General features: G+C 45.3%; 1 protein-coding gene across 4 annotated transcripts in view; it reads left to right on the forward strand.

Moving 5' to 3' along the window:
- The window catches only part of LOC138579460 (glyceraldehyde-3-phosphate dehydrogenase-like), a 1247463-nt gene that overhangs the window by 529374 nt on the left and 691857 nt on the right, over nucleotides 1–26232 (forward strand). For all 4 annotated transcript variants that reach the window (XM_069649792.1, XM_069649794.1, XM_069649793.1 and 1 more), the window contains one exon: nucleotides 17162–17200. In XM_069649792.1, coding sequence (XP_069505893.1) covers nucleotides 17162–17200 — 39 coding nt within the window. The remainder of the gene's footprint in view (nucleotides 1–17161; nucleotides 17201–26232) is intronic.

The following is a 26232-nucleotide window of genomic DNA, read 5'->3' on the forward strand; positions in this document are numbered from 1 at the left end:
CCTGTCGCCCCCCCGACCCCCGATCTATTCTAATGGGGCTCGACAGTTTCCCAGATCTATCCAGTCTAATTTGCAATTCCGAATCTGCATTTCCACAATATGGCAAGCAGATTTTCCGGAAGGCCCCAACTCCTTAGCTTTCCCCACAACAGATCCCGATTGATCGTGTCAAATTCTTGCGACAAATCGATCCAAGCCCCATAAAGTCTTTATTTTGAGACATAATTTAGACCAATATGCATAAGAATGGTTACCTTTGTGATTGTTTGCTGCAACCCCTGACTTTGTCTGGATTACCCTTTTTTCTCCCCCCGGTTAACATGCCATATTAATTAATTCTGGTATGTATATATATTTGTTTTTGGAATATCAATTTGTTTTTGTTACTGACTCCGATGTGCAATTTTGCTCACTGTTATAATTTGCAAATATGCCAATACTGTTTTATTTTTGCTATTGTACTGGTACAGCCTTGAAAAATCTTTATGTCGAAGCGCATGTTTGCTGTATTTTCTTAAGAGTGGACTGTATTATAGCGAGAATTCTGAAAAAGAATACTGGACAATTCCACGTGTTACAATTTGTTAGGGTGAGTGCGACCAACTAGCAGAACATGTTGCTTTAATACTGAAGTCATTTTAGCGGCTTCCAACCTCAAGCTGTGGTGAAAGTTTTCAGAGTTTCAAGATTGTATCCCACAGGACAAGCTAGAAGATTTTAAAGAGGGCCTTTTTGACACCAAGGTTCTGGCTCAGGACCTGTTGGAGACGGTGGCCCATCATGTGGACACATCCACTTGGGGCCTTATGGTCAGAATCGATATTTCCCGCCAGGCGTGGCTTCATGCTACAAAGTTCTCGAAGGAGGTTCAAGACAAAGTACTTGACTTCCCTATGAAGGGAAAGAGCTTTTCCACTCCTCCACCGACTAGGAACTAAACAAAAGCAAGAACATTGAGGGCTAAATCGCAGAGGCCAGGGACTCAAACAAGATCCATTTTCAGGGTTTAGAGGTATCCAAGACCATCGAACGTGCCGAGCAGAAGGCTCCTGTGGTGGGCCTCGACGCAAGCAGTAAAGACAGTGGCCGTTTTTTCTCTCGGTTCTCAGCCTCCTCCACTGCAACGGGAGCTCTTGCCCCCGATAAATCACCCATATGATTTTTTACATCGGTCACATGAGATTCTGGTGGGAGGACATATATCGTCTAATCTGGAAGCATGGAAGAGCATAACAGAAGACAGATTGGGTTTTGTCCATCATCCAACTGGGCTTCCGGCTCCCCCTTCCTCATACCCCACCATCTCAGCCTCCTCTTCAGCAGACTGGGTTTCCCTCTCTCAGAGCTGAGGTACAAACATTCTTGAACCTCAGGGCGGTGGAACTTGTTTCCTTGAGGGAGAAAGGGCAGGGCTATTAATCTCGTCTGTTTACAGTGCCCAAACCCAACCAGATTGGCCTGCGCACTATCCTAGACCTCTCCAGCTTCAACCTTTTCCTAGCCCTAGAGAAATTTGAGATTATCACACCCAGCCACATAAGGTTCTCTCTCCGGAAGGGCGATTGGCTCAGTGTGGTGGATCTCCAGGACGCTTATATGCACCTCCTAATTTGGGCCTCACATCGGAAAAATATCTTCGGTTTTCTGTGGGAACCAAATGTTTCCAATATCGAGTGCTACCGTTTGGTGTCTGCTCAGCACCACAAAGATTATGGCGGTCATCGCTGCTTTTCTCAGGCTCAGGTTTCAGGGTTTTCATGTCTATCCATATTTAGACGATTGGCTCCTGCGAAGCACTTGTCCCCAAACTGCGGCAGTCAATCTTCAGTCTTTTCTCCAGCTCCTGTTCCAACTGGGGCTGCCAGTAAACTGGCGGATATCATCTATGACGGTGGCTCAGGACCCGAATTTCCTAGGTTTCCGTTGGGATACTATCAGGGCCAGGGTTTTCCTAACAGAGGACAGGATTGCAGATCTGTCAACCACGTGCCATCTGTTTCTAAGCTTCTCCCACATGTCAGCCTGGTGATTCCTAAGACTCCTAGGCCTCGTGTTCTAGCTCTGCTTCTGGCGAGACTCAAAATAAGGCGCACACAGCTAGCTCTTTGGAACGGTTGGTCTCAATCATTAGACTCCGACTCCAAAATTATACCAATCCCTTCCATGATGCCGGATCTTCAGTGGTTGGCAACCTCCAGCAACCTCTCAATGGGAACCTCCTTCCAGAAGCCTTCACCACAGGTCACAATTACAACAGACTCCTCCCTTCTGTGTTGGGGGGTTACGTTTGGTAATCTCGAAGTCTACGATCTGTGGACTCCCCAGGACAGGAGGTCTCATATCAACTATCTGGAACTTTTGGCGGTTTTCCTGGTATTGAAAGCTTTCAGGCCTTCCATCACCAACAAAATAGTGTGAGTTTGCACAGACAATTTGGTGGCTGTGTTCTATGTGAGCAAACAAGGGGGAACCAGGGCTCCTAGCCATTAAAATTTGGAATTGGGCAGTCCAACACAATGTCTGGCTACAAGCTGTGCACTTTTTGGGACGGAACAATGTACAGCAGATTCCCTGTGCCGCCATGCTATGGCGAACCAAAAATGGGAAATGAACAGCAAGGTCTTTGCCAAACATTTTCAGCTATGGGGCACCCCAACGGTGGACCTCTTTGTGACTGCAACCAACAGGAAACTGCCATGCTATGCCTTCAGGGACGTCCTCAGAGCATCTTCTTTGGGGAATGCGCTTGAGATTTCCTGGGACAACATGAAGGCTTATGCCTTCCCTCCTCTGCCGTTGATTCATTGATCGCTCTGGAAGCTCAGGAGTGCTTCCAACTGCACTCTCCTGTTCATAGCTCCTTGGTGGTCAGCCAGGTACTGGTTTTCGGAGCTTCAGCACCCATCAATATGCGGCCAATCAAGTTCCTGCACATCCCCAACCAGAGCAAATAGCAGGTGTGGCACCCCCTCCTCACAATCCTTCAACTTGGCGGCTCTGTGCCTGAGTTCAAGTAATTAGCGCAGAATATCCTTTCAGAGGATAATATGTGCATATTCGAGGCGGCATGTAAGTCTTCTACGAGAGCACAGTGCAGAAGTAAATAGCTTTGTTATTGTCATTGGTGTATTGCTAAACAGCTTGATCCTCGACATTGATTGTGTCTTGTCTTTTATATCAGACCTTGCAGCCTCTGGCATCCACGTCTTATCGTGCAGAACTTATCTGTCAGCCATTGCAGCTTATATTTCTACAGATATTGCTATTTTCTCTAACAAACCTAGTAATCAAGAGACATTTTGCAGGTCTCCTTCATCTCTTTCCGCCGGTCAGGCCTCCTTACCCAAAATGTGAACTAAACATGGTCCTTACCGCTCTGTGTCACAAGCCATTTGAACCATTGGCCACTACAGAGCTCAAGTTTCTCTCCTGGAAAGTGGCCTTCTTAATTGCAATAACATCTGCGAGAACAATAAGCAAGCTCCAAGCTCTCTGTTGAACACCCGTTCTTGACCTTTCACAAGGATAAAGTTGTGCTTCGCACTCGTCCTTCTTTCCTTCCAAAAATTGTCTTGGAGTTTCACATAAACTAGTCAATCTCCTCCCCGGTTTTCTTCCCAAACTCATCTTGGATACGGACAGCGTGCTCCATAACCTGGATGTCAGAAGAGCTCTGAAGTTTTATCTTTAAAGAACAAGCGATTTCAGAAGCTCCCCACAACTCTGTTACTTCCGGAGACCCAAAAGGGAAAACGGCTTCAGAAGCTTCTATTTTACGATGGATCGCTTTGTGTATCTCAGAAGCTTATGCAATTTCAAGGCCTTCAGGCCCCAAAGGGCGTTCATGCACATTTGGTCCGTGGCAAAGCAGCTGCTGTTGCCTGCCAGAAATATGTCCCTTGGTAGTCCATAGCCAAGGCGGCTATGTGGGCTTCTCGCTCTGCTTTTTGTAGACACTATTGTCTTGACCTGAGCTCCTATGCTGATGCCCAGTTTGGCCAGGCAGTTCTTAAAAACCTGTTCCAGTAAGGGAAATTTCCATCCTCTCGTTTCTATGGTTCGTGCTTGGGGATCTCTCAAAAGTATGGAGTAAAGGGATGGGACGTAGGGGTATAATAGTTACTCACCATAGTGACTACCTTATCCCTAGTCCATAGTCCCCTTTGCTCCATACGCCCACCCACCAGCCTTCCCCTCTAAAAGTTTTCCTCTATTTTCTAATGGTCCTTCGACTTTGGCGATAGAAAAGGACTGAAGGGTGAAACGCGGTCCGGAGCTCAGGAAGGCAGGGTTACCGCCATGTGCAGTGGCCTAGTGTAAAAATAAAAGGACAAAACGTATTTTTTGATGCTTCAAAGTACTCTGGTCCCGTCCTGATGAACGGAATGTTCATAAAGTATGGAGGTAAGGGAACTATGGACTAGGAAAAAGGTAGTCACTACGGTGAGTAACTTTGTTTTCTGATGCTTGTTAATCTGCTTAGAATCACATGCTTTGCATATGGTCCGACATCCAGTGGTAACCGCAGAGTATTGCATCTTGTCTTTCGAGGATCGAAAGGGGACGTCGGCATAGGCGTGTCTGTAACACTATCCCTAACGTGACGTGTACCCAAAATCCCTCACGCGCTGAGGTCCCTCAGATTGTTTTTTCCGGCCAGATTACTGGTCGCCCTAATGCAGAGCTCTTACATAGAGATAGCGTTATTTTCATAATTATCGACTTTGTCATTATTCCCGTTAAGTCACTTCGATAGTTGAATTCTGTGTAACAACGCCGAAGACTGCTACAGACTTTCGACGCCTGTTGATCCGGGCGGCGCTGCCGTCCATGTGGCCGGGCCTTCTGGTCGCCCTATACAGTAGGGAGAGTGGGGCCGGGGTGGCCATATTCTTTACAAGTATGTTCACTGGGTTTTGTCATTGCTGTGCCTGTCTTTCGCTATGGAAAAGATGCCATTTAGATTTTGTCCCTCATGTAGGGCCCAAATATCTGAGGAAAGACGAGCACTCTCGGTGCAACAATTGTCTTCCCCTCAACCACAACGAAGCGGGTTACGCGGCCTGTAAACTCTTGTAGACGCTTAAGGAGCACTGCTTGGAGCGGTGAGCGGCCTACGGCATGTCGCAGGCTGAATGTTCTTCCCCCGCCGCCGCTACCGCGGAAAGTGATATGAGGACTAGCTATGACCAGGCCTCCACGTCGGAAGCCATTGACCTAACGGCGGACAGCTCTCGGTCCGCTACACCCGTCCCCACCAGTCACGCTATGGAGAAAACACCCAGCGACGGGGGCTCACACGATCATAACACCAAACACACAACCCAAGGTTTTGCTTCTGCGGCACTGTCGAAGCGTACCAAAGCGCCAACGGAACTGTTGCAAACTTAGATGGAATCATCTGATCGGCACGATAGGCAGCCTTCCCCGCAACCGCAGCTGCGGCCTGCGACTGGGCAAGTAAAGGGCGCTAACACTAAACATGCAGCTGTCGAGGTGCTCCAGGCGGATGCGCAGACGCCGCTTAAGGCCCTGGTGGTGCCGAAATCCATTGCTCAGCCCCCGGCTCACCTGGTAGTGCTGAAATCCACTGATCAGCCTCCGGTTCAGTCCACAGGTCGACCAGATTCCCCGAGCATTGGCGAGAGCATCGCAAGGATTTCCTCAGCAGTTAGACTGAAGGAAGGGTCGAAAGAGGCAGTGAAACACAAGGAGCGGCGTAGAGACGTGCTGAAGGACGCGCCACAGCGTCCAGTACCCGGCAAGGACTATGTTGACAGTCCTGTGCCTTTATCTAGCTCATTGGGGGACCAGTCTCGATGTCACAGAGAGGAAGATGAGCCCTTTCCTCCCCTGTACCCCTCTGGTTCATCCTCACGGACCAGGGAGAATTTGAGGGGTGTATTGACAGATTAGAGAAATGTGTCTCTTATTCTGAAAGGTTTGCTCCCAAGAGCCCTCGGGAAGACCTTCCTTTTACACCTGTTTCCAAGTTTCAAAGGACTGTGAAGGATCAGCAGGAGGAATATTCCTATGACCTCACAGATGATGACATCCTTATAGAATCATATGTGAAGGATGAGGATGCGCCCTTTTGAGATGATTACAATGAGGATGACCAGGTAATTGACCAGGCAGATCCTATGGACAATTGGGAAGACAGCCGACAGGTTGATGCTCAACCTTAGGCGTCCCCTACTCCTACCACAAACCATGATGCCCTGTGCATGGATTCGCCCCTCCACTCCAGTCCGCCAAGCCTCCCCTGTGGATGATCAAATGGCGTTTAACGCCATCTTGAAAAAGGTGGCTGACCATTTTCAGATCGCCACACAAGAGGCCTTGCCGGATTCCGATTTTGTGGAGGACATCCTCAAAGAAAAACCTCCGGGCAGTTAGGCCATCCCTTTGTTGAACTCTATCAAAAGGAGGTTGGCATTTTCTTTGTTGACTCCAGCTCAAACCAGGGTGGTGAACCCTAGGGTGGAGAAGTTGTTTTGTCCTTCTCCGACCGACCCTGCCTACATCAAAGGCCATTCTACTCCAGATCCTTTAGTAGTTACCACTACTAGAAAACAGGCTGGCGCCCCCCTGTCTACAGGAGAGGCATCACCTGATAAAGAGTCCAAAAGACTGTATGCACTGGGGAAAAGGATCACAACTGCTGCTGCGTTCTCCACAAGAATAACCATTAACACCACGTTATTGGCCAGCTATGCAGATGTCCAGTGGAACCTGCTGCAAGAAGGCCTTAAGGAGGTACCAGAACCTACACGGGCTAAGTTGCTTGCCATCATATCAGAAGGCAAGCAGGTCAATCAAAATATGCTTAAGAATACTCTTGACGCTGCTGAAACAGCGGGAAGGACCTTGGCACAAGGTACCCTGCTCAAGCGACATGCATGGCTGAGGAACTCCGGATTCAAGCCGGAGACCCAGGCAGCTTTAATAAACAAACCCATCGAAGAAACCAACTTGTTTGTCAAGGCAAAGGATTAAACTCTTGAAACAGTCAGGAAAGAGCTTGATATAAACAAAAGAGGGACTCCAAAACGTCCAGGCACTCAAATGGAGCAAACAAACATCTGTGAACACAAGGGTGTGCCTGAATATCCTAGGTCAAAAAATATCATTTGTAGAGCTAACAGTATTGTTCTCCTGGTAGCCTAAACAGTAGATTAAATCAAATTCAATATTTAATTTTTTGGTCTCTCACCAGTCAAAGTAACCTTATGAGAAAAAATAAGAAAAAGTGCAGAACTTGCTTTAATTGTTGGTTTGTAACAAGACAACGTCAATTTGATAAGTACATACAACATGAAAAACATACATGAAAAACATACAAAAACAATGCAGTTTACAGAGAGAAACAGGACTATTTAGTCCATACAATCAATGCAAGCAAAATTTATGCGAAAGTTCATAGAAGTAGGGGTACAACCCCCGCAAGAAATTAAACATAGAGACCCAATATATGGGAGCTGACAGAAAATGATTTGGTGATAACAAAACAGTGTATACATTTTAAATCATGAGAAATTTCCGAGATAGCTAATAAAACATAAACTATCCCTGGCTGACCCTTACTTGTCTAGAGGATCAGATTGAACAATTTCGTGTAAATGGCACAGTACGTGCGTCAACCAGAGCTTGATTGCGGCTACAACGAAAACAATATCACACAGAATGCTGTGTGCTAAGCCTAATTTTGGCTAACCATGTAAACAATGTCACACAGTGCTGTGTGTTAAGCCAAATTTTGGCTGAAAGGAATTCCAACATATACAATGTAACCCAAACATTCATTTATCTGATGTGTTGTCACAGGCTGAAAGGGGGTGTACTACGCCTACCGCTATAAAGCGTGTATGTCCATGGTACCAAAACGCAGGAGAATGTAGTTCCTGCGACCATTACATGGAACTAGTTGGCGTTTCGGTGGTATATTGATGGGTAGAGACCACCTTCCTCAGGTACCGGGATCTTCACATTCAGCCTTAATACAGACAGCCTTAATGTAGGGGGTCCTCCTGAAAAGGTAGTAACAGGGGACATTTTATGAACTCAAAAGGTTTGACTTTAAATGGGAAGGGAGCTAAAGAACATGCCAATATATGGTGAGGGCATCAGGCCTCAGTGCCCCAGAACCAAGTTGGCGGTACCCCCAAACAAAAAACTTGAAGATTACCAGAGAGGCGCCCTTAAAGTGTAAAGAACGTGCCCAAAAGCTAAGTCACCTCGTGGACGAATGAATAAAAGTGTGATCATATAGAGAGAAATGTGTGTAATAGAGTACAAAAATACTGTGCAAGAAAAAGGCACATAGATCAAAACATGGCGGAACGTACCTCAGGGGGCACATAATGTGCTCACCATGCAGGATGTCGTGCATTCAGCACATTATTTGGATTTGGCAAGTGAAAAAAGGGGACTGAATCTGAAATTTCACCTAAAGTGAAAAAAGACATAAAGGTGGCGATAGTTTATGTGCAACGGTAATTTAATATGGCCGGTGTGCAGGTATGGTAAAGGTAACATAAACTTACCATATATATATATATGGATGACCGTGGAGCGCTTCGTATTTTGCGCAGGACACGAAAACTCCTAACCTGGGGCTGGTAATATCAGGCTATGGAACGAAGAGTATGGAAGAGCTGCATAATAGAAAAGAATAACAAGCCCAACATGTGGGTAAGGCAATGTGAATAGAGCGCCCGGCGCGTAGGTCAGTCATGGTTCAGTTAGAAAAGTAAGTAGAATGAAACTTACTATTTAGAAGTGACTTATTCCACGTGGAAGCAGCAGACAGCTTGCTTTTAAAGAACGTTACGGCTTGCTTCTGAAGAACGCTGCGTGTGTCAGCTGTTCTTCACAATAAAGGGAGAGGCCGCCGGTGAAGTGTAGTAGCACTCAACCGGGGGGCGTGTAACTTTGAATGGAAAAGGCAGACTTAGAAAGGGGACTCCGACTAACAGAGTGAATGGAAACCAAAATGGAGCCCTTCCATGATTGACCGGACATAGACAAAGGACTTCCACCACCATTGCAGGCTTACTGAAAAGTTTAGTGTAGACAGGCATTATTTACTATATGCAAAGGACACTAATCCTGGGAAAAAAAGAAAACCATTATAAAACGACGGGGGCAGCAGTCCCAAAAGTATATAAAATATTTATTCTACCAAATTTGAAACTGAAAAGAGAAAATGAAAACCAACTAATAGTAAACATTGGTAAAAAAAGACATATATAAAGCGCATGAATGCAAAAATTATGAAAAAATTGTAAAAAGGTTTTTGGGAGAAGACTGGTTAAAAAATTAATTAAATGAATAACGCTTTAGCGCCAAAATGGGGATAGCTCATTTAGACCATTAGAAATGGTGTCCAATTGGAAAATCCAACGAGCCTCCTTTGTGGACAGAGTTTGAGAGGGGTTGGAAGAGTTTTTGACATCAATCACGCACCAGCGCAGGTCCTATGTAGAGTGGCTGTGTTCCATGTAATGGCAGGTACCCAAGTTGGCTACCACAGTTGAATTTTCGAGTTTTTCGGTACCAAAGATAGGCCAGGTACCCAATTTGGCTACTGCAGTTGAATATTTGGGTTCCTCTGTACCGAAGAAGACAAAGAAAAGCTTGCATAAACATTCTCGTTCGTAACTGGGCTCGCTACTGGCCGCTCCACAGAGGCACAAAAGAAGGAAATCTAAAGACAGATATGCTATTTCGGCATCACTATCGAAGAGTCAGAATGAGCATATTTGCTCGATTTTGGACTTGGAGGATTTTGATTTGTCAAAATACTTCAGAGTCCCACCTGAGGAATTCTCTGGTACTCCAGTGTGGCCTGGGTTTCCAGAAATGTTTCCCCAATTTTCTCCTGAGATTGAGGAGATTTTGAGGGCTCAATCAGCTCCACAATTGGTGTTGACCAATATACAGGTACCCGGGCTTGTTGTGTTCAACATTTACAACCCTGCTCAACAGTCATCCAAGATTGACTCTTCAACATCTCCTTTGAGACTAGGAAAAACCCAAATCGAACCATATGGCTAAGGATATTTCCAACAAAGTGCTACAGACTATGTTGTCTGAGTTGAATCTGGAAGTTTTAGCTCTACGCATTAAGGATAAAATGGGGCTCCTGAACCTCCTCAGGGAGCGGATCCCAAAGTGCCAGATTCATTACCAGGACCAGTTTGATTTGAAGGAGAGGGCACTGCCCCTCTGTTAGGGATCAATCCCCCTTTAGTCTCTCACAGCAACATGAGAGCCTTCTGCCAACGCGGAAGAAGACAGTAGAAAACCGCAGAACTTGTAGACAGCGAGTTCTTCCTACCAATGTACCCCTTGGTTGTTCGAATGCGACAATCCATGGTGTTAATTGATGGAAAGACAGGGAATTCAACCTCAACCCACCGGCTGCCAAGCAAAGACACAGTTAGCACATTAACCGTATACACAAGAAGGGTACTACTTGAACAAGAAAACGTGGCTATCCTCTGAATCAGAGCAGACCAATATACCAGGCCGTAGACAGTACAGTGCACTGTCAGTGTTGTCGGAATAAGAGTACACCTAAAACACAGTACAGAAAATCAGCAGAAGGGGCTAGGCCAGGGAACAATAGAACACAGAAATAGTCACTCTTACCAGGTTGTAGTCCCTCAGTGGCACAGATGTGGATCCGAAAGTGAAGAAATTTTAGGTGGAAGTGAGAGGGAAATCCTTGCAGTGGAACGAACAGAAATGGCAATATCCGTGTAACAGTTCTACCCCAACGGCACGAAAGGTGCAGCAATAGCATCTAGTCCATGTAGAAGAATCCCCAGTGTATTTTGCCGTTCGTGCAGAGAATCCCAAATACCAGTAGTAGTTCGTGAAGGTCAAAGAAATGCAAACAGTATCTTGCGGAACAAAGAAATCTGGTCGTGGAGGCAGGAAAGATTGTAGTTGTGCGGGCAGTGTTTTGTGGAACGTTTAGGGAAACAGGCAGTCCGTGTAAGCAAGCAGAAGTATTCGGCAACAGGCGGGCCTAACAGGGCAAAGGGAATTCCAAGAGATTTTCTGTATGGCAGGCAAAGGTCCAAACGTTATGAAAGCGAGGTACAAAACAAGGGCTCAGGCAATTGCGTGGTCCGAAGGCAGAAATGGGTCATAGACAATAGAACCTGGAAACGGGAACACAAATTCATGAAACGAAAGCAGCAACTTCATTCAGAAGCACCGTTCCACTGCAGAGGGCGTTCTTTATTTTCAAACCAAATCACGTGACTCGCCCCCTTGCGTGAGTCCAGTGACAGATCCGACACTTACACTTCCCTAGTTTCCATGGACGCGCACGCTTCTCCAGTTTCCATGGTAGCATATAGCGAGAACGGAACTACGTTTTCACATACCGTGGGAAAGGACGTGAACTGTAACGCTGCAGAGCTTTCCTTATCTGTGTTGGAGCATGTAGCCTCACCGTTGGTAGGGTGTAATTTGGAAACAGGTGATGTAATATCCGAGAGGCCGGGATCCTGAAACCCTTCTAGCAAGAAACAAAGGGTGTTGAAGGACACAGTCCGATGACGACAACTCACTGGAGCAAACCCCATTCTGATCCTCATATTTCTAAATCTTTGGATGTTAAATACAAATTCCCTTAAGGAGGAACCTTTTGTGATAATGGGAAATTTTCCTGCACAATCTGTTGTGGTTTCAGCAGCTTTGGGCACTAAGGGGAAAGGTCCTGCACCTTCATCTTTTACTGTTTTAGATACAAATTCTAAAGCCTGGGAAGCGCAGGGTCGGAACTCCTATGCCAATGCTTCTCTCCAACTCAGGCAGGTCAACACAGCCACAGTGTTGGTAGGTTTTAATATTTTAAACTGGGAAAACCCAGATTGTGTCACAAAAATGGCGGCAGATGAATTCTCTTTCTGGGTCTCAGAAGTGAGAGATGTGGCCATGCAACAGCTTCAGGTTGTTAAGGATTTAACAGACACCACAGCAAGGGCAATTATGGGTGCTGTTTGCATGCGTATACATGCTTATTTGGCAGCCACATCCCTACATTAGGATATTCAGGACAAGGTTTTAGACCTTCCTTTCGATGGTGAAAGGAGAGCGTACTGCCGCTAAATCACTCAGTTCCATCTCAGTTAAACAGCCGTATCATCAGAATTTTAAATCTTTTAAACTGTGTGCTTGTCAGGGACATGGGAGGGTTTTGGGCAAGATCAAGACTAGGAGTCAGGATCCACAGGCGTGGGAAACCTCAGACAGTTGCAGGGTGCTGGGGAAAAGGTACAATTTATCCTGTTTTCTTTAATGGTAATTTACAGAGATCTCCAGGCTTTGGTACTCAAGATGGAGGGTTGGGCTTTAACCCAGGCCATGATGGTGGGTCACATCAGCAGTAATCTAAAATAGAATGTTGAGGGCAGATTGGAAGTGTTCACTATTCTAAACTGCCTTTCATCATCAAATCCAGTGAAGTCAAGACATGCTTTTCTGATCTACTGCACTGAGGCCCATTCTCTGAAAATAACAGGAAGCGCAGAGAAAAAACATTTGGAAATCAGCAGCAGACATAACTTACTGGTGGGAGTGCAGCGCATTAGAGATCCGAGCTCTTATAAGTAAAAATTTCCTGTTAAACTATAACACTGATATATATTGAATATCTGCTCAGATTAAGGAACAATCATTTTTGGCATCTGAAATGTTTTGATATGGTTTACATTTGTGATTGGATTAATTCAAGCAGTCGCTCTGTGAAAGGACAGTAGGTGTTCTCTGATAAGTTATTTTTGTGTTGTGCCTAGCAGCTTGCGTGTCACAGGAATGACAGGGAAGCTTCAGGCAGTACTAGTGTGCGGCATTGAGCGAGTGTGAACAGAAAAACAAAGTGAAAAAAGAACAGCAAGTGACAATAAAGTAGCACGAGTGAACGCTTCAGACAGCATTCCACTAAACAAAGCGTTGCTGCGCAGTGACTAATTCTAGATATCAGAAACGAAAGTACAAGGCATCATTTACTTACCTGGTTGATGCAGAGATGTTAATCCTGAAACCTCCGATGAGCGACATCGTTAAGGGAAACACATTGGAGGCTGTGACGCATGTCGGCCCTTTTGTTTTCGAGTTATGGTTGTTGTAGTTTAGAGATGTGCATCGTAGGAAGGTCTAGAGAATAACAAAAAGGAAAAAAAAGTTGTTAAGACAATTTACTGTGCGGATTACAGTGAAAGAAAGTAGAAGGGGAAAAGGCTCCCGTGGAACGAATACAGCATTGTCGGAAACGTTTAAGGAGAAAGGAAAATAAACGTTTTATTACAGTAGCTAGTAACCGAAGACATTTGCTTGTGAAAGTGCTCACTCAGAAGAAGTATAGTTTAACCAGATAGGTTTAGGAGAAAGGAAAATAAACATTACTTTTCAGTTTGCAGAACTTCTAAGACAAGTGCTATAAGAAATAAAAAATGATAAACCTTGGAGAACAAGTGTTAAATTTCATAGAATTAACTGAAAACCTAAGTGAGAATTTACCATTGAAAACCTGAACATAGTTGGGTGAGAGCAAGATCAGGAGTGAGTTCATTCAACGTTTTACATTGCAAAGAAGTTAATCCTATGGGCAGGTGGCAGAGGAATCACAGGTAATTTAGAACAAAGGGTCGAAGATTCAGTGTAGTAGTTGATTTAATGTAATGTATTAACACATATTTAATTCCTGTGTAGGGTGCGAAGGAAAGAAGCCAGAAGAGCTCCTTCATAGTTTATTATTTTCTCCAATCCGTTATTTTATAATTCCAAAAAAGGCAGGTGGAATTTGTCCAATTCTGGATCTTTCCGGTTTTCTTATTCCCATATTCAAGGATCTTTGCCATTATCTGAGGTTCACCATGGGGACGTCTCATTGATAGTACACTTGCCTCAGTTCACCAAAGTCCTGGGGGCTGTTGCAGCTCACTTCAGTTGAAGGTGGTGCATCTTTATCCGTACCCGGACGATTGGCTTTTGAAAGCACTATCTCCGAAGGAGTGGTTACACAAAATGCAACTGACGTGCAACACTTTGCGATTTAGGATTCTCAGTAAACCTGGCAATGTCGAAACGTATTCCTTCTCAAAGGATACAGTTTCTGGCACTGGTACTGGAAAGTACTCTAGAAAAAGCCTTCACACCATCAGAAAGTGCCGGCTATTCCGCAGGTGATCTCAGTGTTCAATACATATCAAGTTCTTTAGGCATGGTGGTTCCAAAGACTTTTGGTGCTGAGGGCTTCTTGCATCAACCTGGTCCCCTACGCAAGGCTTTGAAGCAGAACCATTCAGTGGTATCTTGCCAGCCACTGGAAGCAGCTATTGGATTCTCAGGATATGAACATTTCAATCCTGAGTTACATTCAGGATTCCCTGATATAATGGAACAATCCGGAGAACCTGTTGATCGGATTTCCCTTTCGAGCTCCTCGTCAGATGGTTATAACGACGGACTCATCAGAGTAGGGCTGGGGAATCCACTGTCAAGATCTGACGGGTCATGGTCTTTGGTCAGTCCAAGAAACAAGAGATTACATAAATGTCTTAAAACTAAGAGATTTAATGCTCTAAAATCCTTTCTTCCCTCCGTTCAGGGAAAGGTTGTCAAGGTACTTACGGACAATGCCACTGCTGGGTTCTATGTCAACAAACAGGGGGGAACTTGTTTTCTTCCTCTCTGTGTCCTCGCAGAGAAAGAATGGTATTGGGCCATGGAGAAACATATTTTCCTTTTGGCGTCCCATCTGGAGGGAAAGAAGAACGTCTTAGCAGGCTTATCTTCTGCTCCACACGAGTGGGAACTGAGGATGTCAGTTGTGGAGATGATATTTCAAAAGTGGGGTAATCCAGTGTTGGACCTCTTTGCCACACAGTACAATGCTCTTTGTCCTAGGTTTGTTTCGGGGGAGGGTGTGGGTCATCATTCTTTTTTTAGACGCCCTTCAGCTGAACTGGTCAAACAAAACGCTCTGCTTTCCCTCCACTTCCCTTGATTCCCAAGACGTTATTAAAGTTCAGGTGTCCCAGATCTGCTGGGTCTAGCAGGGGCATCGAAGTTAGATCTACCGATATCACAAGACATTCTGACGCGACAGAAGAGGCAGGTGCGTCACTCCTCCCCACAATTGCTGAAATTGAAGAGTTGGTTCCTGAAGGACTGACCTTCACCCATCTTCAATTATCAGAACAAAATGTAAAGATGACAGCTTCCAGAAAAGCTTCAACAAGGAAGCAATATCGGAGCAAATGGTTGCATTTCTGCCATTGGGCCCTAGACTGCAGTCTGAACTAGCTAAAAGTGTTAATTGATGATGTTATGTCTTTCATGTTTTGGTATCAACAGAAGTTAAGGTTGATACTTTCAAGTATTATGCGTCTGCTATTGGTGCATAATTGACAAGAGAGCAAACATCCTTTTCGTTGTCAAATGAGGCTATTCGGAGGCACTTTTAAGGCCTTCTTCGTTTGCATCCACCTTTTCACAAGCCACCAAATCAGTGGGATCCCAATATAGTCCTCTCGGCTATAATGCACAAGCCTTTCGGACCAATGGCATCCTGCGATTTACATCTTTTAACATGGAAGACAGCTTTTTTGGTAGCCATTAAATCAGCTAGGAGAATTGGAGAGCTCCAGGCTTTGTCATCAAAGGAACCTTATTACATTTTTCACAAAGATGAGGTAGTCTTTTGTAGCGTACCCTCTTTTTTTTTTTTTAAGGTGGTTTCGGATTTCCACCCGAATCAAGAAATATTCCTTCTGATTTTTCATCCCAGACCGCATGTTTCTGCGGCTGAGGAAATATTGCATAATCTGTACGTATCGAGAACTCTCAAATTCTATTTAGATAGAACGAGACATTCAGGAATCATGGTCTTTTCCCTGTTGGTAATCCTGCGAAAGCTTCTATTACCAGCTGGGATGTTTCTTGTATCGCAAAGAAATACGGCGTGAAAGGGCCCGTGGATCCGCAGAGACTTCAGTTTCATTCCACAAGAGCTAAGGCAGCATCAGTAGCCTTTATTAGGCATGTCCCCATTGCAGAAATGTGTTGGGCTGCTACTTGGGCTACTCCACATGCTTTTTGCAAGTACTATGCTATGTCTGTATCCTCCAGGAAGAATTCGACCAAGAGGTGCTCCGCAACTTGTTTGCTTGAAGCGCATATATGCTGTCTCCTCCATCCTTACTCATATTGAGGCTTTGTAATCTGGTCCCAACCAGTTGGGAAGGAGGGAGAGAAGGATGTAAGAGAAATGAACCAACTACCTTCATGATAAATCAGGGTTTATTAGTCCATGCTCTCCCTCCTTCACAACACCCACCTAGCCATCCCATTTAAAAGCATATACTTGATTACAACCTCCAGTCCGCAAAATCAGGAACTGGGTGTGGGCAGTTGGTGACATTGGGGTGAGGCGGTGGGGCGAGTGCCCGGAGGCACGCACGTGCAACATAGTCTCACCAACACAAACTACTTAAAGGGGCAGCTATCTTTTTCAGTCAGCTTTTTCCGACCAGCCTGCGACTGTGATCATGGACTATGCATGGACTAAGAGTACCTGAACCTGAATCACCATGAAGGTGATTTTTTCATATTTCTTTGCTCTACCCATTTTGGGTGAAGTGCATGCCTATTTTATAATTATAACTTTATTGATTGTTATCACTTCTAATGGTGCAAATATTCCCCTTTTACATTCTCCAAACCCACACTCCTCATAGCCACCAACACCCCTCACACTCACCAATTTCCTGTCAAATCTCAGTCTGCCAGTCATTATATTGCTTCATTTCATCTGGATACATACCATCTTATAACATGCATTGACTTTTTCTTTTCCACCCGAGACTACTCAATTCAACCCAAAATATCAGACATCAGTAGGAAAACCTGTTTTTTGGTCTCTGTACACTCGCTCATGCGCTGGATTTGGATGTAGTGTTATGGTGCTCAACGTGCTGTTACGTATTGTATGCAGACAGGAAATATGCTGCCTTATTTTCTTGCCACGCTCTTGATATCTTTCCCAATTCCCGCATTACAGTAGATGTTGATTGAATATGTCCTCATTACGCTGAGATTATTGGTCTGAACATAGGCTGTACTTTTTCATTCTTTCCAGGGAAGCTGTAGACGCTGCGGTTAAGGCTGGAGTTAACGGGTGAGTATCATGCACGTTTTTCATTCTACACACCTCTGAATTTCCATCGTTGACTGTACGCCCTAACTCTTATGTGCCTTTGTACATTTCCTAAATGCTGCCAGCATCTAGTTACGTGACCTGTCATTCTATTTGTCGAACCTCAATTTATTCCTCATCTTCCTTGTCTTTTTAATCTCCCTCTCTTGCCCGTCATTTCCCATCTCCTTTTAGTATGCCGTGATTACTCCTATACTGAAAAACCCCACTCTCAATCCCATTCTCCCTGGACATTTTCAGCCAATTTCTCATTGTCTCTTCTTCCCTTCCTCTCTAAACTTCTTGAGCGTGTAATTTATGTACAAGTTGAATCCTATCTTTATGTCCACTCCCTTCCCCCTTTTTAGTCTGCTTCCGACTCTCTTATTCCGCCCAAACTGCTTTCCTTCACGTTTCTAATCATTCTTCTCCGCCCGCCAAAATTTCTAAATTATGCTCAATGCTTATCCTTCTTAACTTACCAGCTAACCTTGATACTGTCAATCATCCCACCCTTCACTCTCCCCTCTCGGTCTTTCCGGGTCTGTTTTTGAATAGGTTCCCGCCTGTCTTGCTGATCATAACCGTTCTGTCTCTTGAGCTATGCATGCCTCCCCTTTGCATCCACTTCGCTATGGTGTCCTGCAAGGCTCTTTTCTTGGACCCCTACTGTTCAAGTTGTATTCTATCCCTTTTTCCGCACTTATTACCTCATTAACTCTGTCCTGTCATCTCTATGCAGCCGATTCCCAGATTTTCTTCACCTATTTTACTGGCACTCTTCACACTAATGCATTTATGTATCCCTCTACTGTACAGTCTTGAATGGTCTCTTATTTTCTCCACCTCAATCCCACTTAAACTGAACTTTTTTCCCTCTCTCCTGGAGTGATCACTTTCTCCTAACCTCCCACCTCACCCTCCCTACCCCACAGGCAAAGCCACCCTCATCATTGCCATCCACCTTCTCGGTCATCCGACCCATGGAGCGTGTGTCAGTTGAGGCTTTCGCTGCCACCTTCTCGCCCCCCCATCTCCCTTCTGCTGACTCCCACCCTGACACAGCCCTCTCCATGCTCCACTCTGCTATATCTGATACTCTTGATATCCTTGCCCCTGTCATGAGAATCCGCCTGAAGCCCAAAGCCAAATCTAACTCCTGGTATGACTCGGATCTCGTCACCCTAAAACGCAAGTGCAGGGTGGCTGAGAGGAAATGGCGTGCTTCATGTTCATCCTCTGATAAACTGGCCTGCCGCCTGCTCCAAAGGCAATACCGTCTCTCCTTTCTCCCCAAAAAGAGAGCCCTTATCCAAGCCCGCATCTCTGCGGCATCCAACAACTCGGCTGAACTCTTTAAAATCTGCAAGGAGCTTGCCAACCCTGCTGCAGTCTCTACCTCTCCTGTCCCCTCCCAGGCCCTCTGCACTGCACTGGCCTCTCACTTCATCTCAAAAACTCAGGACATCCTGTCCTCACTCTCCTCCTATCACCTCCCTCCCTCTCTTCCCGGCTCTTCCTCTGGCCCTTCTGCAGCCATCCCTCCTTCTCTGCCTTTCCACTTTTTTCTGCTGACGAGGTTTCCAGACAAGTCCGATCTATGAAAGTCTCACAGGTTCACCCCTGTTCCTCCAAAACTATCAAGGACCACATCGACTCCCTGGCTCAAGCCCTGGCTGACTTTTGCAACCACTCCTTCGCCTCTGGAGTCTTCCCATCCCCCCTCAAGCACTCCCTTGTGCACTCTCTTCTTAAGAAACCCTCTTCCGACCCCTCCTGCCCGGCTAACTATCGCCCAATCTCCATCACTCCCTTCCTGGGCAAGCTCCTGGAGAAACTGGCCATCTCCCAGCTTAACCTCCATGCTGAAACTGTTGGTAGTCTCCATGACCATCAATCTGGCTTCATAGCGGCCAGAAGCACGGAAACTGCTCTCCTGAACATCCGTGAGGACCTGCTCTTGAACCTCGACTCCAACACTCCGTGTGTTCTCATTCTGCTCGATCTCTCTTCTGCCTTTGACACTGTCAACCATGCCATCTTGCTCAACCGTCTCCGTGATAACCTGGGTATCACTGGTCAGGCTCTGGCGTGGCTGACCTCTTTCCTTTCCAATCGACCCTCCCAGGTCCAACTTGGGTCCTTCCTCTCTGACATCTTTTTCTCCACCTCTGGTGTTCCCCAGGGATCTAATCTCTCTCCCTGGCTGTTCAACCAGTATCTCGCACTCCTTGCCCACCGAATCGCCGCTCTCTGCCCCTACTTTCAGTGCTATGCGGACGACACCCAGCTCATTTTTAGGCTACCCTCGGCCTCCTCCTCGCCTTCCCTCATCTCTGACTGTCTGTCTGCCATCCAGGAATGGTGTGCCGCCAATGACCTCTGCCTTAATGCCAGTAAGACTGAGATTCTACTCAACGGCACACCCTCTCCCTCCTTCCCTGTAGCTCTCTGGCCAGCCTCGCTTGGCCCTCCTCCTGCTCCTACCTGCAAGGCAAAAAACCTCGGGGTCATCTTCGACTCCACACTCTCCTTCTCTCCTCATATATCTGACGTCTCTAAGAAGTCACACTACCAGCTGCACCTCCTCAGAGGTATTCTTCCCTTCCTCTCCTTCCCCCAGAAGCTCACTGTCTCCCGAGCCGTGGTTCACTCGAAGCTGGACTACTGCAACAGCCTCTATCTTAATCTGCCTGCCTCCACTCTCCGCCCCCTGCAACTCATCCAGAACAGAACTGCGAGACTTGTCCTTGGCCTCAAGCCCAGGGACCGTATCTCTCCAGGACTGAAATCTCTACACTGGCTCCCAGTGGCTGCGAGGATTAAGTTCAAAACCCTCTGCATTGTCCACAAGGCCCTCTGGGGCCTGGGGCCTAAATACCTTCAACTCTCTCTTCCTAAATATCTTCCTTCCCAAGCCCTTCGCTCATCCATCTCCAACTCCCTCAGGGTCAGCTGCTTCTCGAAGCAACGAGCTGGGGGTAGATCTCTCGCCGTGGCAGGGGCCTCCCTCTGGAACAGCCTTCCTGCCTCCCTGAAACTTGAGGAGAACCATCTCCGGTTCCGGAAGCTCCTCAAAACCTTCCTCTTTGCTTCTGCTTTCTCTCTCCCTCTCCCCTGCTAAATTCTCGACTGAATCTGCACCGAATCTGCAACTGGGCCACTCTCACCGACCTCGGTCCTGGGCCCAGCCACTCTCCTCTTGCACTGCCTCCCTGGCAACCCCTGCACTGAGGGACTGTCTCTGTATCCCTACAGCCCCCCTTTCCCAGCACTTGTCTGCACTTACCTTGCACTTGCCACCAGCTAGCCCTACTTATTTACTTCATTCTACTTACTGTTACTGCACTTCCCCCCCTCCCCTTCCCCTTGCACTTTTCCCTTCCCCCTACCCCTGCACTTGCGCGGTCTGAATGACACCTGGCCTAGTAGGATTGTTGTCTGTCCTCCCCTTGTTCCCCCCTCCCTGCCTTGTCGCGCCTTGAAACACTTGTGTATAGGCGCGTTACAAATGCCATATCATATCATATCATTTCCTGCCACCACTTTATCACCTCTCTACTCCCACCCTCCCTCTCGATTCCTCCATCTTCACTTCCCATTGCTACCTCCTCCCAGAATCTTGGTGTCACATTTGATTCCTCTTTCCTTCTCCCATATTTCTAATGCTGCCTGAGTCTCTTGATTACATCTATGCTGATTTTATCTCTATGTTCCGCGTGTGTTTACGCCAGTGCTATTTTGATTTTGTTTTGTTTATTTATTGTTTATCTACATAGCGCATACACACAAGCAAGTGTTTCAAAGCGCTCAAGGGCGTATGGGGGAGCAGTGGGGAAAAAAAACAATAGTCATTGAGAGCCCTTGACCTTCTGAGTGATACAAGCCTGTAAAGAGCAGGAATAAGTGCAAGTAAAAACATATAACAGTGGTGGAGATAACTCTTTCATGTCTGACAACAGTCCTTAGTTTTAGGGTAGAACAGACAAGCTATTGTACAATGCTAATTTGCATACAGACAGGGCAGGCAGTGAAGGCTCAGACTGCATACCCATTCAACATTTTTGGCAGGGACCAGTGAAACTCATGCAACACTGGGCACATCTAGATTCAAATATTAGCAGTGAAGGTAAAACACATGCAACACTGGGCACATCTCGATTCGAATATTGGCAGGGAAGGTGAAACGCATGCAACACTGGGCATATCTAGATTCGAATATTGGCAGGGAAGGTGAAACACGTGCAACACTGGGCATATCTAGATTCTAATATTGTCAGGGACAGGTGAGACACATGCAACAATGGGCACATCTAGTTTCTAATATTGGCAGGGAAGGTGAAACGCGTGCAACACTGGGCACATCTAGATTCGAATATTGGCAGGGAAGGTGAAACACGTGCAACACTGGGCCCATCTAGAATCTAATATTGGCAGGGACAGGTGAGACACATGCAACACTGGGCACCTCTAGATTTGAATATTGGCAGGCAAGGTGAAACACATGCAACACTGGTCATATCTGGATTCTAATATTGGCAGGGACAGGTGAAACACATGCAACACTGGTCAGATCTAGATTCGAATATTGGCAGAGACAGGTGAAACACATGCAACATGGGTAGAACCCTCACCTACTCCCATTCACCTCCTTTTTTATACCTATGGCCACTTGCAATTTATTAATATTATACTGTTTGATTCCTGCAAATTTAGCAAAACCAAAGCAAATACGTCAGGGTAAGGTAAGTACATCAACTATCACATTTGTAACAAAATTGCTTGCAAAACTGGGGTAAAATCCCTTATTATGTAAATGGTATCACCTCATTGCAATACTTATGATGCCAGAAATTATAGCATAGTCGTGGATAACCGCTTAGCACCACTGTTGCTTAACATAATGAACTCTGACAAGACAGGATATGTTCTGGGGCCACAAACCTGGTACTCATAGAAAGGGGATTTGTGCTATTTATGAGTAAAAGCTCTAATATACCTTTTCCAACCTATGTCTACGGAAGCGCATAAGGGCTTGGATTTTAGGGACTAGACTTTGATCTATTATGTATATTTAATGTCGGCCCTAACTTCAAGAAATAGGTTTTGGCTAGCTTTCCGGCTCTGTAGATGAAGCTGAATGGAAACTCTCTCTTCTTATCCAATATCATTATACAGAGGAGCACCAGACAGGGTTGCCACCTTTGTCCTTTTATTTTTGCACTGTTTATAAAACCATTAGCCGAAGCCATCGGGTCAAACAAATTGAGTGCATTCCAAAATGGACTGCCCATCACAAAGTAGCACTTTATCCAGTTGTTTTTTCTAATGAAACGCCCACCTACAACTCTCGCTAGCATAATAGAAGTTGAAGCATTTCACAAACTCTCCATGTATCAAGTTAGTAGAACAACATGAAGAATTGAGTACCTCAGAGACAAAATGAATTGCTAGAGGTGTCTGTGAGGGGTCAGTAATGCGAGGCGGAAAACTGCTTGAAGATTTATCAAATCATGCCATTTTATTCTCAAAAGAAATATGATTAAAAAGGCCTCACTATCCCTACTGTGCTGATGATATCCCTGCCTACCCAAAGCTAAGGAAAAACACTCTTAACACAGGATAACTGGCCCTCACACTAAGCAACAAACAAAGAAAATATATGGCAATGCAACATGACAGGAACAACATTCACAGTTTCTGAATAACCTAATATCCTGGGTGCATTCCCTTCACCAATATTCATGGTCAAATCTGTTAAGGTTGAGCCAAAGAAGGAAATGTTTGAAGTCAGTTCTTAATGTTTCACAGTCAAAGTAAGGTTTGTTAACCAAAGTTCCAATGATAGCAAATCTCTTCTTCTTGGTGAAATAGCCACTTTCCACTTCCATCAAATAGCACCAGTGGCAATCCCAACCACGATGATTTGTCACCTCTTCAAGAAGACTTGACTCGGTTCAAAAGAAATGCAATATCCACAACTGTCAGTGATAGACAGTTCTTGGTTAACAGTTAGTTTTTCATTGATTACAGTTTTAGAATTCACAATGGTTTATTTGTCAGGATGACTTCCCACGTCAACAACTTTACTTCTACTTGATTCACTATGAGAACATTCAACTTTGTCTCACAGTACTCCCTTGTTTAGGCTACTACACTGTTGCATTTACTGACAACCAGATATGCCACCACAGCCTCAGTACTTTGGACTACTACCACCACTTCAGTGATTTTTGACAAGATATATTATAAAGTACTTCAACACTTTCAAGTAGGCAAGTTACTCTTCCTCTGAATATCTCTCTTCAAAAGGGGAAGCCGCTTTGCCTCTCTTGTCTGTCTGCCACAATAACAACCTGGGTTTGGGGTTAGGGTTGGGGCTAGGGTTAGATTAAGGGTTAGATTAGGGTTAGGTTTGGGTTTCAACAATGGTATAATCAAGGTTACGTTTTCAATAGTGGTCTTTACAACATTAACTCTTCCAAATTAGTGAAACGCGACCACTCCTTAAGATATTAACAGTATTTTAAGGGTTGAATAATTGATTTAAGCAGTGTTTGCTTTTCACACGAGCAAAAGAACTTTCATATTCTACGTGTGTGCTACATTTCTATTGTTGGGTATCACAGCCTCAACAAGCAATTTCTACTCGCTTTAAGCCATACACAAGTGGATAGGGAACTGTATATGATTCCTAGTCATTTCATCGAAATGCCAAACCATTGAAAAAAATGCATCATTTACCAAAGCATCGACAGGCTATCTTTTACATGTAAAAGTGCATTTCCATCGAAACCAGTCCATCTAATATATAAATGGACTGGTTTCAATGGAAATGCACTTTTACATGTACAAGATATAATTTCAAAGCATTTTCTTGTAATGTTAAAATGTTACATGGAGCTGTCCAGTGCTGAAATTTCGGCACTGGCCAGCTCCTTGTAACGTTTTAATGTTTTTTTGTATATTGGGGGTGCCCCCCCACGTACCAACCCTAACCCTTAATCTAACGCTAACTCTAACCCTTAATCTAACCCTAGCCCCAACCCTAACCCTAATCTAACCTTTAATCTACCATAGCCCCAACCCTAACCCCTAACCCTGGTTTTGAATATACCATCGAATTATAGTCAATGGAAAGGCATTTCGATGGAAATGCTTTTTGATGCTTATAATTCAATGGTATAGCATTCAATGGAATGGTTTTCGATGGATTGACTAGATACCCTGTATAGTGTTGCCGGCAATGCTTGTGCAAGGTAGTTGAACACTGTGCTTCAGTCACCGGCTGCTTTAACACTTGCTCTGTGGGTCGCACTGCTTCCACAACTTCTGCCACAACTTCTACTGCTTCTGACTTTGTAGGGACCCACGCCCTTCCTCTAGGAAGGTGTTTCCGGTCCAGCCACATGTTTATGGAGCCCTTCTCGCTCCTGAGACCCACAGCTTCGCATCTGCTCCTCGCCTCAGTCTCCAACACGTTCACTGTGCTGCCACTACAGCAATCACGGTCACATGGGGCAAAGACAGCTCTTCTGCACGCCTTCTGCTGTGCAGCCTCTGCACTTCAGAGTTTGGGCAAACAGGACCCTCTCAGAACAAGCAGGTGAAATCTGCTGTCTCCACATTCAGGCGTCACTCTTGTTCTCCCATTTCTGTTTGGTTTGCCAGCCCTGTGCCTTCTTCCTTCTGCTACTACTGCTACAGCTGGCATTCTAGTCACAGTTCCAGATCCTTCGATTTGCCTGCACCTGAGGGGGCCTTTTATGCCTCCCGTGTTCCTTCGGGTGTAGGCTGTTAAGCTGAATTGCATGACTAATAGAACTGCCTGCCTCTTCATCCCTCTTCCACGTCCCAGTACTCATGGGATTATGGGACTTGTAGTCCCCTTCAGAAAAGTTGTTTCTTTGAACAATTGAGTTACTTTTAAGGATAGATTTCTTTCTCTTCAACTCAGTAAAATATACTGTTAGAATCGTTTGTTACAGAGGAAGACATTGGATGTAAGGCATTTTCTATAGATCCTTTTACATCATACCTTTGGGAGTAAGGAGGGTGTATATACTGAGATACCTTGAAAGATCTTTCTGTTAATAAGGCTTCCTCAGATTGAACAGAACTGGTACCCAGGGCCACAGATCTTATATGTGGGTCAGGGACATTATAATGGCAATATGCCATTACCTGTTTTGCAATCCAGAAAGGTACTTTTTATTTCAGAGGACAAATACTGTGCCTCATCCCACGGGATCTCCTCACCACCCTGGGCCCTGTCTCCTCCCAGGGGATCCTCCCTGTAAAGACTGGAGGGGGTATCTGTACTATAGCCCCCTATATGGTAGGGTAAAGATACAGAACATCCCAGGCAAGGCTCTAAATTTGGTAGAATGGGCGAGCAGCCAGGCTTAAGCTTTCAGGAGGTTATGCAGGCTTGTTCTTAAGTGTTTCCCCAAAGCCCCCCACAAAGGAATGTCCACACACTATGTTAGGTGATAACACAGCTTCTTTATGAAAAATAAAGTTGCTACCAAAATATATACATATAAATAATAACACTTTGTACTTTAAAATAATTATTCAACGAATGGCAAATATATACACTTTATGTGGTAGCGCACAATATTTAAATTCAATAATTGATGCACCAACTGCAAGCGTATTAGCATAGAATAGGGAAGAAAGCCAGGTTAGTTATGAACAGTGGCCAAATGCTTTCTTGAGACTAGATACACCCCACCTGGGCAACCTGTAATAGAAAGGATAGGTAGTACAGCCCAGTCCAATAATGTTCAAAGAGGATCCAAGACGAATCTGGCACCCCTGGACGACTCTTGAGGCTAGAAGATGCTCTTCCTCGTCACAGTACCGTTGGTCCCTTGGCAGGCGAAGTGGCAGAGTGTCTCAGTTTCACTCGACGATCCCCTCCAATGATGGACCCCCACTTGGAAGAAGTAGCCACTGGGATGCTGAGTCCAAGAAGAAAAATGGAACCAAAGTCTTCCTGAAGTGCAGCA

Source organism: Ambystoma mexicanum, chromosome 3p, assembly GCF_040938575.1.
Source record: "Ambystoma mexicanum isolate Mex_15411 chromosome 3p, UKY_AmexF1_1, whole genome shotgun sequence".
NCBI classification, from domain to species: Eukaryota; Metazoa; Chordata; class Amphibia; order Caudata; family Ambystomatidae; genus Ambystoma; species Ambystoma mexicanum.